The sequence below is a fragment of the Uloborus diversus genome, chromosome 4 (genome assembly GCF_026930045.1).
Source record: "Uloborus diversus isolate 005 chromosome 4, Udiv.v.3.1, whole genome shotgun sequence".
In the NCBI taxonomy this organism is placed as follows: Eukaryota; Metazoa; Arthropoda; class Arachnida; order Araneae; family Uloboridae; genus Uloborus; species Uloborus diversus.
Genome location: NC_072734.1, coordinates 136,290,911 through 136,306,498, shown reverse-complemented (window position 1 = coordinate 136,306,498; position 15,588 = coordinate 136,290,911). Strand labels below are relative to the sequence as shown.

The 15,588-nt window shown below is 30.4% G+C and overlaps 1 protein-coding gene across 1 annotated transcript in view; it reads right to left on the bottom strand.

Annotated features, from left to right (window-relative positions):
• LOC129220472 (S-adenosyl-L-methionine-dependent tRNA 4-demethylwyosine synthase TYW1-like) overlaps positions 1–15,588 on the bottom strand; it is a 35,856-nt gene that overhangs the window by 19,259 nt on the left and 1,009 nt on the right. Inside the window, exons 3-5 of the mRNA XM_054854893.1 lie at positions 13,326–13,427; positions 7,712–7,906; positions 7,446–7,536 (exon numbers count right to left, since the gene is read on the bottom strand). Of these exons, the coding sequence (XP_054710868.1) occupies positions 7,446–7,536; positions 7,712–7,906; positions 13,326–13,427 (388 nt within the window). The remainder of the gene's footprint in view (positions 1–7,445; positions 7,537–7,711; positions 7,907–13,325; positions 13,428–15,588) is intronic.

Here is a 15,588-nt window from a genome sequence, read left to right as displayed (position 1 = left end):
TTAGAGAAAAAAACATTAGAGTTTATACTGTTAAACAAGTGAGAACATAAATTTTAAAATTAGGTCTGTTTGTCAAGTAAAAATTTTACAACAGAGAGAAAAATCTAAAATTTCTTAATGTGGTAGAACATATTTTTCATAGTAAGAATTGAAAATAAATAAATATATATGTATATAAACGGTTGATTATCTTTTTCTTTGCATTGGAACCCAAAATTTGTCTTTAAAAAATTCCGAATAGGATTTTAGAATCACAAGAACAACTTGAAGTCACCTCATTTAATCATGAAATCTCAAAACTTTTAACAGGCTGTAAAGCCTAAACGGTTTGAGATTCACCATAAATATTTTTTACACTTTCTTAAATAAACAAAAAAAAGTAACCATGCCAATATTATTGAAATGATGAATAAAATAGGCAGATATAAGGTAGCATATAGTAAAAAACTACCCAACATTAAAAATAATTGAAATACTTGCAGGATGCAAAAAGATTGAAATCTCAAGCGAGGCATGCAACTTTCGGCGCAGCACGTGTTTGATGTCGTTGGCAAGATTCCAAAACATACGTTTTTGGCAGATATTGCGGAGGATGAAGATTCGAAGGAGAAAAATAGAAAAAATAAGAAATCGGAGACAAAATATTTGAAAAAATCTTATTTTTTTCCGATTTTTGAGAGAAAAAAAAAAGGCTTGAAAGAGACAAAAAAAGAGGAAAAGGATCAAAGGTTCTAAAAACCAACAGGAAAAGCCGGAATTCCGGCAAAAGCTGGAAAAATCTCATCCCTGATTTATAACAATTAACAACTGGAACTAAGTCAAAGAGGAAAACTAATTCTTTTGTATTTATATTTTTGAACATATTATTATATGACTAATCATATTAAAAGATATCACTAATTTTAGTGATTATGTAATAATTTATGCAAACCTTTAAGGAGAAAATTATTACTTAAGATTAGCATTTAAAAATTTTGATATGTTCTACTTTATCCCCAGTCAAAACAATTTAAACATTAGAACAGCATAAACCAATAGAACAAAATAACTTCTTAACAACTTGAAAGTTAACTAACAAAGCTTTTCCCCTGTTCGACAATGTTTCTTTTCCATGTTCCAAGTGGATATAATTCTCAGAAATCTTGCTCCCTGTACATAGTTTTACCTACGCTACATGTATGTCCCACAAGACTTGTAGAAAAATATGAGTGCCTGAATTAGCAATAATGCTTTTGTCCCCAAGTTTTGCTGTTGCTAAAGATCATGGAGAATAGACTTTGAAAATGATAGTCTGATCAAAATTTGAGATAAAGAGGTTTTTGGGGAAATTTATTTGAGATAAACATAGGGAGAAACGTTGAATTTTTGCTACAAATGAAGAAAACTAAAAAATTTCTACATAGGAAGATTTTCAAGATAGACATGTTAAACTGGATACACTAACACAGGGGTACAATGGCAGATCTAGAAAAATTAACATATTTTTAGTTTTTTACGAATTTATTTATTGACTTATGCAAGTAATTACAAAAACAAAAAAAAAAAAAAACTATAATACATAAATAAATAAAATAGGTACACAAAATACAGAAAAAGTTCAATTAATAGATTTAGATACATATAATTATTATATATTTTTGAGCATGTTATTAATCCAAATGAATTGACAGCCTTTTCAGGGTTTACCTTAAAGTTTTTGTGATGCAAATCCCTCACGCCATTCTGCATCTTCTAACTCATGGTGAACCTAAAGATGCCTTAATATCTTTCAATGCAGTAAAAGATTTTTCAACTCAGCAGTAGCAATTGTGACTGACAAACAAACTATTTTCACATATAGTGTATGATGTTGGAAAACATTCATAAAATTTGAAATCTGCCATTGAATTGTCAATTCTCTAGGAAGAGTATCTATACTTGAGGGAGTCATTCATCTTTTCAAGAAGCAACATTAACAACATCTCCATCAAGACAGTTAGATTCAAAGTAAAATGAAGAAACTACGTGGTGAAGCACCGTAGGGCTCCCAACACATTTTAGCTTTAGAAAAGGGTAAAAGAGGACCATTTTCAATCAAAAAGAGGACTAAAAAGGACCAGTTAGGATTAAAAAGAGGACCTCGGGAGGACCATTCCCATTTAAAACAAGGAAACACCAAAAGGCAAATTAGCTGCCTGCTGGGCTAAATCCGTGAAGATAATTTGTTAATACTGATTTTTAATGATACAATTCCTTTATTACCTTCTGCACAATTGATCTTTTTATTCATTGAATAATAATGTTATTTACACAAACATTTGGATGGGAACGGGGGGGGGGGAGGCATTTAGCTCAGCACTTAAGGCAACCTCCTTAGAACTAAATCGTAATGATACATTTTGAACTGAACCAGGGATGCTGGTAGTCTCACTGAAGGATAGATAAAGCTGTGCTTCATCTTTCTTTAGTTTAAAATTATTTTTGTGTTTTTATGTCTTGTAGTGCTTCTTAATAGCATTATATCCCTTCTCAACCGATATGAATCTATTACACACCAAACAGATCTACTGTATTGAAAGTTTTCCTAAAAATGTCTGAAATGCTTAATCACAAAGAGAAGCAGATCACATGAGGCTTAGTTTTGCAATTTTTATATTGAAAGTATATTTTTAAGAATCATAAAGCTTACATGAAAAAAATACTCCATGATTGCAGGGTCATGAGTGCTTCCAAATTTTATGTGAGGAAAAACAAATTCTCCCCTTTAGCAGGCATTATGACAATGAAATGATGTACACAAATTCAACTTCATTAAATTACATAATTCAACTTTGTTTCACATTCAAACGCGACTTTAAAATGTTATGTGCTCAATTGTTTAAATTTAATATCCTCCCCCCACCCCCACCCCCCACACAAAAAAAAAAAAAACAGTAATGACCAAAACTAGGCTAATAATAATCAAAATTTTAAGTTTGGAAAACTAAATAAACTTGAATTAAACAACACAAAATTATTAATCTTTTAGTTATTTAAATAAAAATTACATCGAGTTACTCTGACGTAGCATGTCAAAATAACTTCTAATGACATAAATATAAAAATATTTATAAGATGCAAAATGATTGAAAGCTCAGAGAAGCAAATTTTCACGAACCAAATTCAATGTTGGCATTTTTCCCATAAAATAAATTTATTTATTTTCTACTAAATTAAACATAAAACATGCTAATCTAAGGTGGTATATGGGAAAATAACATTCGATTGTTACCATGTTGTTCAATGTTACCATGGTTTCCAAAATAATTCCTTCGTTAATCATTAAAATTAAATGAAAAATTAGCTAATCTAATGTAGCATATGTCAAAATAACTTCCAATTGTCAAAAACATCAAAATGTTTAAAAGATGCAAAAGGATTGAAATTTCAAATGCGAGAAGCAATTTTGGGCGAAGTCCGAATAAGCTCAATGTTGTTATGGTTTCCAAAATATTTTGGTTCGTAAATGTACTTCGTTACTTATTGGAATTAAACGGAAAATAAGCTAAACTAAGGTAGCATATGCCAAAAAAACTTCCAATTGAGGAAAACATCAAAATATTTACAAGATGCAAAAGGATTGAAATTTCAAACTCAAGAAGCATTTTTCCGCGAAGTCCGAGAAAGTTCAATGTTGCCATGGTTTCCAAAATAATTCCTTCGTTGATTATTGAAATTAAATGAAAAATAAGCTAATCTATAGTAGCATATATCAAAAATTTTTTCAATAGTCAAAAACATCAAAATGTTCACAAGATGCAAAAGGATTGAAATTTCAAACGCGAGATGCAATTTTCCGCGAAGTCCGAATAAGCTCAATGTTGTTATGGTTTCCAAAATATTTCCTTCTTTAATTATTGAAATTAAACGAAAAATAAGCCAAACTAAGGTAGCATATGTCAAAATAACTTCCAATTGTTGTAAACATCAAAATATTTACAAGATGCAAAGGGATTGAAATTTCAAAAGCGAGAAGCATTTTTCCGTCAAGTCCGAGTAAGTTCAATGTTGCCATGGCTTCCAAAATAATTCCTATGTCAATTATTGAAATTAAACGAAAAATTAGCTAAGCTAAGGTAAGCACGTGTCAAAACCACTTTGGATTGTAAAAAGCATCAAAATGTAAACAAGCTGCAAAAGGATTGAAACCTCAAACACGAAAGCAATTTTACACGATAGATCATAGCGAATATATATGTCCAGAAAATTGCACTAATGAAATATTTTTTAAAGAACTACAAGCACAATCCAATGATTTTTGAAAGAATTCAAGCAATAAAGAAACTTTTCATACTTTTTCAAGGTTTTCAAGCACTTGAAAATGACTTTTTTTTCCCAAGAACTTTTCAAGGTTTTTTATGGGCGTACGAAACTTGTTTAACACGCGCTGCGGCGGCGTGTTTGGGTGTACAGTAACTTTTAACGAAATGAAAAACTTTTAAAATATGATATTTAAGTAAAAACAATATAAAAGTGGACTAATCGGACCAAAATGCTAAAAAGTGGTCTAAAGCGGACTTTACCATAAAAAACGGACTTTGGCGGGAAAAGTGGACCATTTGGGAGCCCTGACCGTTTATACAATTTTGAAGGGACTGTATGAAAAAAGCGTACAAATGAAATAACTTATAATAGGTACAGGTTAATGTGTATTAGACTTTGCAGGTACCAATTTAAAAAACATATAACTGATAAAAACATGTAAAAGAGAAACCTATAAACAGTGCTTCACTTTACTTTTTGTAACTTTTACACATCCCCATTTGGCCAATCAAAGCATGCGTCTAGCTCAGAAATAGGAAAATCCAGGTTCCTACATATAATACTCTCTAGCAGCCTATTTGCTAAACAAACCAAACCACAAATTTTGCTATGGTTATTTCAAGGTATGCACTCAAGATTGAGATGAATTTAAATAGTGCATTTGTGTTGTTACGGTTACAGTGGAAGAATTTTGGAAAATTTTCAATGGCAACACTTGCACTTTAAAATGCAGCGTAGATATAGGGGCAGATACAAACTAGCATTTGGGGCAGGGTGCTTTAAAATATTTTTGGGCATGAAATGGTTCAGTTCAAAAAAAAAAAGTGCCAAATCGGTGAGGAAGAGGGGGGGAGGGGAGAGGCAGTCAAGTGTATTTGGGTATAAACTTCAATAGTTTTTGCAAAACAATGAAAGGAAATATTATTTCAAACATAAAGTTAAATAACTAATATATTAAAAACATTACAGTAAACACATTTTGTTCATCAAGTATCTGAATACAATGTGTAATAATACATTTGCACAATATATCACATCCATTCATCTTGTATGTAATTATTAAATTATGATCACAAGCAATAATGATGGATTACTAATATTGTCAACAGTTTAGGGGGGGGGGGGGTCATGATGGCCCTCTCCTTGTATCCGCTCCTGAATGTGGGATGAGTGTTTCTTCAGTATGGTGCTCGAATTCGACAAGAAGCAATTTTCGTCCCATACCAATTGTCCCAATGTCTTTTGTGGCTTTTAAAAATGCTGATCATTTTTAGTAAGGAAAAATGTTTGCTATCCTTTGAAAATTTTGAGATTTGTTCACTATTACAGGGTGGCGACAGGAACTGTGAAAAAAAGTTCCCTGACTTTTCCCTGATTAAGTTCACCAAATTTCCCTGATTTACGTTACCAATGATAATGGTTTTCTTTCTTTGCTCTACTTGAAATCCATTGTATGTTTGTATAAAATGCAGTATTTTAAACGTTTTAAGTTTGTAAAGTTGTTGAACTAAAGATATATTTTAAAAAAATGCTACTTTTTTAATAAAATGGTTTAAAAAAAAGCGTATCAAGTCAATTTTTTATCGGGGAAAAAACTTACAAAAGAGTATGTTAATTTTTTCTACAATGGGGAAAGATTATAGAAAATTAAAAAAAAAAAAAAAAAAAAAAAAAAAACTTTACTTCCAGAAACACCATTTAGCATAAGAATTTTAAGAAATTATTAAAATTACTCTTAAAAACATATGTGTATTTATGATAGAATTAAAAAGTAATAGAAATTATTTTGAACTAAGTTTTCAAACAGTATAATAATTGTTGCAAGAATAACAAGTAATAGTGAAAGAAGAGAAGTAATGTAGTTATTCTTATATAACTAACTTTGCATAAATATTGACATATTTATGCAAAACAGATGAAACCATTTGACATCCATTCATGGGGAGCTTTTTTCTAATCAAGAACATAGAGTTTAATGAATGAACACAGCATTTTAACAATGAAAAAATAAAGATATTTGCTTAAGTACACAAGTTAACTCTATTTCAAATGATTTCAGTATGTAACGAAAAAAAAATCTTAGATTGCTTTTGTAACAAACAACTTTGAAATGCAAGGAAAAGAAAAAAAGCAATTATTTTATTTCAAAATATATAAAAGAAGAATACAGCTTGGTTATAAAATTAAAGAATCAATTATGTCTGAAGAAAAGAAAACTTTTATAATCTGCGGTGACAACAAATAGTATAATGGCAACAAAGGTTTTTTTTTACTGAAAGTTAAATTTTAGCAATTTAATTAAAAATGGGAAGAAGTAATAACTTTTAAACTTTTATAGTATTAATTCAAAAACCAAAGATTTCTTCTTGAAATCGTGATTAGAGTACGCTAATTACTTCGAGACAATGGAATAAAGGCAAAGGAGCTAAGGCATTAATGAAGGCTTCCTCTTTGCCTGTATGGTTGTTTATTTTACATAGCACTGAAAGCGTAGAAAAAAAATTTCAAGCTAGGTAAAATAAACAACCTAACAGACACAGAAGCAATCTTAGGAAGTTCATCCTGTGGTTAATAAGTAAGATTCAATACTTTGACATTGAGGAAAAAAGATGCACAAATATGCGGCAGTGTATAATCGCACCTCATTAATTTTTTTTTATTTATTTTTTGAACAGATAGTTGGCGGAAAATGCGTAGGGAATTAAGGTACTTAATTTTTAAAGCAAAAAAAAAAAAATTTTTTTTTCTTCATAAAATCAATTTTTCCTGATTTTTTGTTATTTTTTCACAATTCCCTGATATTTCCCTGATTTCCCTGATCTGTCGCCACCCTGTATTAATGTAAATGTGAGTACTGCATTGTTTCAAATCATTACTATCTCAAGTTCATACCTTTAAATAACCAAATCTAAAATTTTGGCTCGACTAGTTCAGCTGACTGGCGGTGAGGCTATGTATACAGCAGAAGTTTCTTTTAGACCACCCTATGTATGGGAAGCTTTAAAAACTCAACTAGTTTAGTTTTAAAAAAAAAAAAAAAAAAAAACAGAAATCTGATAGAAAAAAAATTCTGAAATGCTTTTAAAATTTTAAGTTGAGTACAAACCAAAACAATTTATTGAAATGTAATTACTGGAGACTTCAAACTTTGTTAATTCTAATACCTCCACTGGAAGAATTTTCATCTGCTTTCATCAACGGCAAAATAGGTGATCCTCCTAATCTGCTTAATGCAACATGCAAGTTAACAGAAGCCTGAAAAAGAAAAGGTACATTTTATAAATATTCAACTATGCTAGGAAAAGAAACTGAGCATTTATTTTGAATATTGCCCTGGAGCTGGAGCAGGAGTGTTTAGTTATGCTCTTTAAGTTTTTCAATAAAAAAGTTCAATGCAAAAGAATTAAATAAAAAATATTTTATTGCTCACCTTATTGAAATTATCTTCATATAAAGAACTTCCGCATCCAAACACTGCAAATTTTAGTCCTCTAAATAATGTACTAGAGACTCGAAAGTCACAAGAAGCGTCTTCAATCCATTTACAAAACCATGTACAATTTTCAGGTGGTTGTCCATCAATGTATGTTGAAATAATAAAAATACATAACTTGTTCTTTGGGATCTAGAGACAAACAAACTTGAATAAAGCGTCTACAATATCAACTTTTTTTTTTCAAATTAAAAAAAATATATTCTTCATACTCCACATAGTAGTTACAGAAAAACTGAGGTAGTGAGAAACAAAGAGATATAAGTGGACATTTTTATGTTTCGAGTAAAACAGGTAGGAGTTCAAACCTAAGGTAGGCTTTCATTGAAAAGTTTTTGAAATCAGGCAGCATAACAGCCACTTACAAGGCTATAGTATCCTCTCTTGCCAGAAAACAGATAAGTTTTCCTTTTATCACTTTACTTAATATACAAGTTTTCAATTTATGCACCCCCCCCCCTTGCTTTAGGCACTTTAATTGATGAAATCCTACATTTTAAATTAGTTTTTATACTATAAAAATAGCTAAAGGAAATACTGAATATGTAAGTTTTAAAGAATTGGTTATTTTTACTAATATTTCAATGTGAAAATGATTTTGTTACATTTTCATGCCTCAGCTACTCAACCAATCATCATGAAATTTTGTATACACATTGTCATGGGTGCTAAGTAGAACACAGGGTACCTACTGTTTAGAAAAAAATTATTCCATGTTTTTTATTCTAATTTTAAAGAAAACCCTAAATTTGCGAACATTTTATTGAAAAAGGTTTGTACTAGTTTGACTTGTGCAGTATGTTAAAAGCCCTTAAAAAATCTGCACAAGATGAACTTCACTGGAAATTTGAAGAAAAATAGCCCCCCCCCCCCCTCCCGTCATTTCAGATTCTAAAACGAGGATTCTCCTGTATTTAAAGAGTTTTATCCAGTTTATGTTCAATTGCAGCCAAATTTCCAAGAAGAGTCATAGGGGGAATGAAAAATAGCCCTTTCTATGAATAATTATCATATTCTTTCGATTTTAGTTTTATAGGAAAGAATTTGAGAACTTCATTAACCTGGAAAAAAGTTAGAAGCATTTTTCAAATTAATTTTTAGTTAGATATTTATCGTCTGCCACAGGCTCAATTTTAATTAGCGTGAAGAAATCATTGAGGAGAAATATCTGCATTTTTTTTTCTTGAGTATGAATAAATTAAATTTCTTGCTTTTGGTTTGAGAATTTTCCTGTAATGGGGGGAGTTTAAAAATTTTCCTTTCTGTTTATTTCTTTAGAATCATTATTATTTTTTTTTTTTTTGCACTGCCCGCAAGGGATAACCGCAGATTTTTGTAGTGTTAATAGAAACTTTTACAATCGATTTTAATAATGTCCACTTATTTAATGTCAATAAAACCAGCTGCAGTGGGACCACGGCTTGTGTTTACAACAAGTGAATCATTTTGTGCCCCCCCCCCCCCCATAAGAGCACTGCTCTGCTAAAACGCATTGGGCGCACCGTGCGTAACGCTAAGTTTTTAATTTTTTCCAGCTAACCAAAGCCTTCAAAAAATAATGCTGTTGGGGAATTATAATACATGCTTTAATATACTAAGCATAACAGTTAATACCATATTTAATTAATATATATATATATATATAAATATATTATACGCATATATATTTAATTAATTAAAAACTTAGCGTTATTCACGGGACATTTTTTCCAGAATCGCCCATTGAACTTTTTAGGGCACATTCTTGTGTACCAAACAACACTTGTTAATTGGTGTGTAATTTTATAGTATTCTACAACTGGTATACGGAATTCGAGGAAACTACTAATTCAAGTACCAAAAAGGCCTTCCTAAAAAGCACAACTTTTTTTATTTGACTTTAAAATTTAACTTTTAGAAGAATAAAGTCAATCCTGAGGGATCCCAGGTGCAATCACGTAATTCCAAGAGAATGAATTCGGAGCAGGATTGGAAGCCCTGGTTCAAACTGGCTAGGTTAGGTGACGGGGGATGTTAGCTTCAAACCGCACCCAGTCTCATTCGGCTGAAAGCTGCCGGAGAGACAGGACGTTCGATGCATTCCCTTGAACCGTGTTTCTCAAAAGAATGAAAAGGAGGGTTGGGCACTGCCGAAGATAAATCAAGGACATGCCACAACTTTCATCACGAAAACCTACCAAGTTACAGCACCTTCATTGGCTACAACTTCCTGGGCAGAACCCACACCCCATTGGTTCCCCAGCCTACGTACAATCCTCACATGGTTCCCGCTGACTTTTCTTTGTTTCCTCAGTCAAAAGGAGCCATGGGGGCACGATTGAAAGCATCCAGGTGCTTGTCATCGGCTCTAAAAGACATCCTAAAAAACCCTTTCAGGTTACCTCCTAAGCATTTAAACTTTGCCTCCAGAAGTGTATCAAGGCTAATCTGAAGATTTTTGATTCCTTGTACAAATATATTCAATATATATATTGTTACAAATTCTGTAAATAGCAATTATTTTTATGATTAATTTGTTGTAATCGGGCTAAATTTGGTGTCTATTCCATTATTCTTCATCTAAAAATTATTGTAGTAACGTAATCTGTAAATAGTTTCTTGTAATGAATATACAGCCCTCTTACATCCGAATGAAGTATATGGCCCTCCATTTCTGAGTTAGGTATGTGAATGAATAAAAAGAAAATGGAAGAAATTTCGGGAACTTTGTGGAATATTTGAGATATCTCTTTCGAGGTTTATAAATAGCCATGCGGAGAGTTCAAAGTCAGACTGGTCTGGGTTGTTGGGCTGAGAGCATTTATTTAGCTCTGTGTGTATTAGTTTTTTTTTTTCGCTGTGTTTTTGCATATTTGGAAGTAAATACATGTGTGACCGTCGTGCTTATGGTGTTTAATTGATATTTGCTTAATTGCTGATGATTGATTTAGCAGTTGTAACTACATTTCTTGTACATAGCTGTAAATAAATCTAATGTGTTTTCTCAAGAACTGTGTCGTCATAGAAAGTTTGAAGCTGCACAGAACTTTTAATAAATAAATAAATAAATAAATAAATAAATAAATAAATATATATATATATATATATATATATATATATATATATATATATATATATATATATATATATATATATATATATATATATAATGAATTGGGTTGCATTACTTATGCAATGCACCTTGCATTTGTTAAAAAAAAATATATGACAACTAATTCTTTCAACTGTTACTTTTAAAATACTTTGTACTTATTTTAATCGTTAAGTTTTTGTGTTCAAAGGAAATTTCCAAAATCATCCACTTCACAAGTCTTTTACATGCTGAATTGTTTGTATTTTAAACTTATTTTTGAGTTTCTTTGATGTCAAGTGTCATGTGAAATATTAGTGTTTTGCTATAATTTTCCAGCAATCTTTTAGCATAAAATTAGCAAATTGACATAAATTATGGAAAAAATGCTCATCAAATGCCCTTTAAAAAATATTTTCTTTGCTAAAGGGCACAATTTTGGACATACCAAAACGTTAACTGAGCAAATGTACTATCAAAAAAAAATTTTTTTTAATTATTTCCATACGTTTCAAAAAAAAAATTAAAGGTATGAATCTTACACTGAATAACTTTTTGTTAATATTTTACACAAATAACAAAAGTAAAGATAGATTATTTACTTTGTAAACGATTTTTAAAAAACGCAAGTTTGAAATTTGATGTATGTCCAAAAGTTACGATCTTTACAATGCTATTATTTGAGAACTAAGTATATGATGTTTTCGTTTTAAAGGTATTTATCGATCCTCAGAATCAATTTTTAATTGTTTAAAAGTGTTTTCATAAGCTTTTATGCAGTATCTTAGAAGAAAAATGAGTTTTTCTTAAACATACATGTGAGATGTCCAAATGGCGTTACGATCTTGACGCCGATAATTCTGTCAATTTATTCATCATTTTTGATGATCCACTGTCTTCTAACCTCAATAAAAAAGGTTATTATAATGTTATCTTCTTTAATCCATTGGTATTTTGCATATTTAATACGTTACACATTGAACAATACATAAATTACAGTAGAAACATGGCTGGTTATGTTCGTAACAAAAGCCATTTTGCGCTAAAATCGCCAAGCAAACCTCCATTGGCGACAACACAGTATACGATAAGCTAAAGGTTACCAGAGGGGAATTCCAGTTTGACAAATGTAGTTTATCGTCAGCTGCACCAGTTTTGGCAACTTTATCACCTGCGCTAGCAATTTTTTTATTTTTAATTTTTTAGAGTTAAAAAAATCGTCTGCAGTTGATTTGTAAACAAATATCAGTTGGTAATTTTCATTCTATCTTGAGATTTGAGAGATAGTAAGCCTTTTGAATTAACAACATGCTTTGAAAAAGTGCTTTTAAACAATTTAATTAAGTTCTTTTATGGAATTTGTGCTGTATTTATATGCTTTTTAAAGTCATTATTGATTTTTAATACCTATTTGCAAAAGGATTTATTACAAAGATTAATGCTCACACGAGATTATGTCTCATAGAAGTAGAACAAAAAGTGAGGTTCTGGTAGAAGTACATTCGAAGTTTGGAAAATATCTGCAGAAATGAAAGTTAATAATCCAGAGAAATACAAATGTTATTTAATAAAAGAAGCTATGAGTTTGTATAGTTATTTCCATGAAGCTTTTTTTTACCTTTCATAAATTTCTTCAAAATCATTTCAAAACTTTATTATATGTAAAGAGCAGTATATAGCCATTCAAGTACTTCATTAATATCCTCTTTATTATTAAATTTCAAAATTCAAAAAGTAGTAAATAAAATTTTCATTGGAAAAGTTAAAAATCAGATTAACAATTGTCAAAAATGGTGAAACTTACATTATGATGATGTCCAAAATCCGTTACCTACAGGACAACAATGTCCAAAATCCGTTACCTACAGACTGCTGATTTGATTTGCTAATTAACAATTTTTACAAATACCTGCTGTCTTTTCATGTTCATATATTGTGTTCTAGGTATGCATGCTGTAGAATAAAAGCAAAATTGATGTCAAATTTGAAAATTTTTGAAATTGCTCAAAGTTAACTTTTTTGTTCCCACCTTTTGAGAACTGCCCCCATTTTTTTTCTTTTTTAAATGAATAACTTTTTATTCGATGACATTGCTGGGCATATGTACAATGCAATAATGAAATAGAACATATTATCTGCAAATTATGTGTAAAACAAATTTTTGGGCAAATAATCATGATTTGGATTGTTATAGATTGGAATAAAATAAGAATAGAAAATAAATTTGTAACACAATCAAAAATAATAATAATAATAATAATAATAATAAAGGTTTAAAATAATTGGGGAAAAATGAACGTGGATTTCGGATGGTGGTGGATTTCAAGTTGGCAGATTTATGGCGCTCCACTGCATATATAAGAGGAAGAGAACGTAAATTTTAAGTCAATGAAACATAAACTGCTGAAAACTGACACAGATATAGAACAAAAAAGAAATACAAAGCTTATTACAAAAAAAAAAAAAAAAAAAAATTCAAACCTGTTTAAGTAAATGTTCTTCTGGTTCTAAGTTTTTCATGTCATGAACTTCTGTTTCCCAATTCAGTTTTTCAAAGCTTTTTTGCAGTTGTTCAGCAAAATGCTAAATTAAAAATTTAAATAACTAAGAAAAAAGGCAAAACATTGCAAATTATAGCACATTATTGTTTTAATTATCAACAGAGCATATGCCCCAATACTCTCGCCACCTCCCTCTTTTGCTTCCATAAACAATTCTTTGATTGCAGAATATGGAAAGAACTTTTTATCTTGTTTGTCAATTTTCTTCATGCATTCAGGCATTTTTGATTTTCTGTTTTTTTAACTATAAAGTTAGTTTTATTAGACCAACTTAAACCAAACTTTAATATTTCAATTGTTGTCAATTTCTATCAATTCTGTTGAAGACAATCTAAATCATTGCTCAGCATCATAACACAACATTAATTTCTTTCTTTTAGGCATGAAAAGAGCAGGTTGAATATAAAAGTTATGCTATGTAAATCAAAAAGGATCACTGTAAAAGCAAGCATCAAACACAGATAATTACGTATAACAGGATGCTTTGAAATGCAAATATATGTATATTTATATATATACATAAATACAGTGGACGCCGGTTAATTGAATCAGTGCTTAGCTGAATCTACCGTTTTAATGAATCAAATTTGCCAAAACCAGAACGAAATCCAGCTTTATTGAATTAGCAGCTTTATGGAATATTAACTGTTCTGAACAAATGTGATTCATATAAGCGGCGGCCACTGTATTAATAATTCAAATTTAAAAAGTACCAATAATTTGATACAGGGACGTAGACAAGTTAGGGACCGTTGGGACAAATCCTCCCCCGAAATTTTAACCTCTCTAAAAAACAGAAACAGAGACTATATAATCAAAACTCTTCCCTCTACTCCTTCACTCGCCTTTATTATGCAGATACTAGTGGCACCCGTGTGGCTTTGCCCATAGTTGAAAATTAAAAGGTCATTCAGTTCGCCTGTATATTTACAAAGAATGGATGACAAATATCTCGCCAATTGACTATGTTCATTCGCTCTCCCATTCCACGTCATGATAATTTCGTAATTTACTCGTCCATCTTATGATAATTTTTCTTCGGAAAATGTTCTTAAAATTGAAATAGAAAAAGAATAAAATAGAATTTTAGAAAAATCGCTTCGAGGTGCATACCCCCATGCTACAAAACTAAATTTGTACCAAATTTCATTAAAATCAGCCGAACGGTCTAGACGTTAGGTGTGTCACAGACATCCTACAGATATCCAGAGAGACTTTCCGCTTTATTATTAGTAAAGATTTTTCCAGTCAGACCTCTTCTTCTACTTGCCCCTCCATACCACATACATATTTTTAAAAAAATTCGAAAAGTTCTAATTTTATTACACTTTGGTCCATGACTCTTGTTGCGAATAACCTTTAAAAAACATTCTTTGATATACACTTCAACAAGAGACGTAACAGATTTACATGATCAAAACTACCATTTTTAATCCAATCATACTTTTAATTAAATGAATAATTTTGTAGATTTTAATAAATTAATGCTAGTTAATTCATTAATGCATATTTGTATCCTTTAAGAATATTAAATTATTTTTTGAGGTCGTGGTTGTAGATTACTTTTCCAACTGCGACTATTTTCACTTATTTGTCTGAAAGTTTTTCTAAAAAAAACCCCGTCGCATGCATTTGTAATTGTAAACATATAATAAACACTATATGATGAATTATAGACCGTATATGTGTACGCAGCGCTCTTATTTTGTTGAGTATTGGATTGTCATCAGATAGTGATATAGATCGTATATAAAAGTGTCATTATTCCCTGATGAATAATACTTTTGTAGTATAAATTAGCTATCAAATAATAATGAACTAATTAATTAATTAAAATAATTATTTGATACAAATTTTAAAATTTATTTTAAGTTTAATTTTTGCAAAAAAAACAAACAAAATTTTTAAATGCTATTTTCCCCCTTGATTACATGTCCCTCCCCGAAAAAATATCCTGGCTACGGCCTTGATTTGATATATAGCTGAAATCAAGAGGGAAAAAATACAGCATATGGTAAAATACCTTACAATTGTAACATTTAAAAGATGCAAAAGGATTGAAATTTCAAGCACGGCATGTAATGAGGATGGAGTGAAAAAGATCAAAATCTATTAAACCCTTAGTAAATAATGCGGAAAAGTTGCCTTTTGTAGAGGTATTTTGTCATGCCTTTAAAAATTTT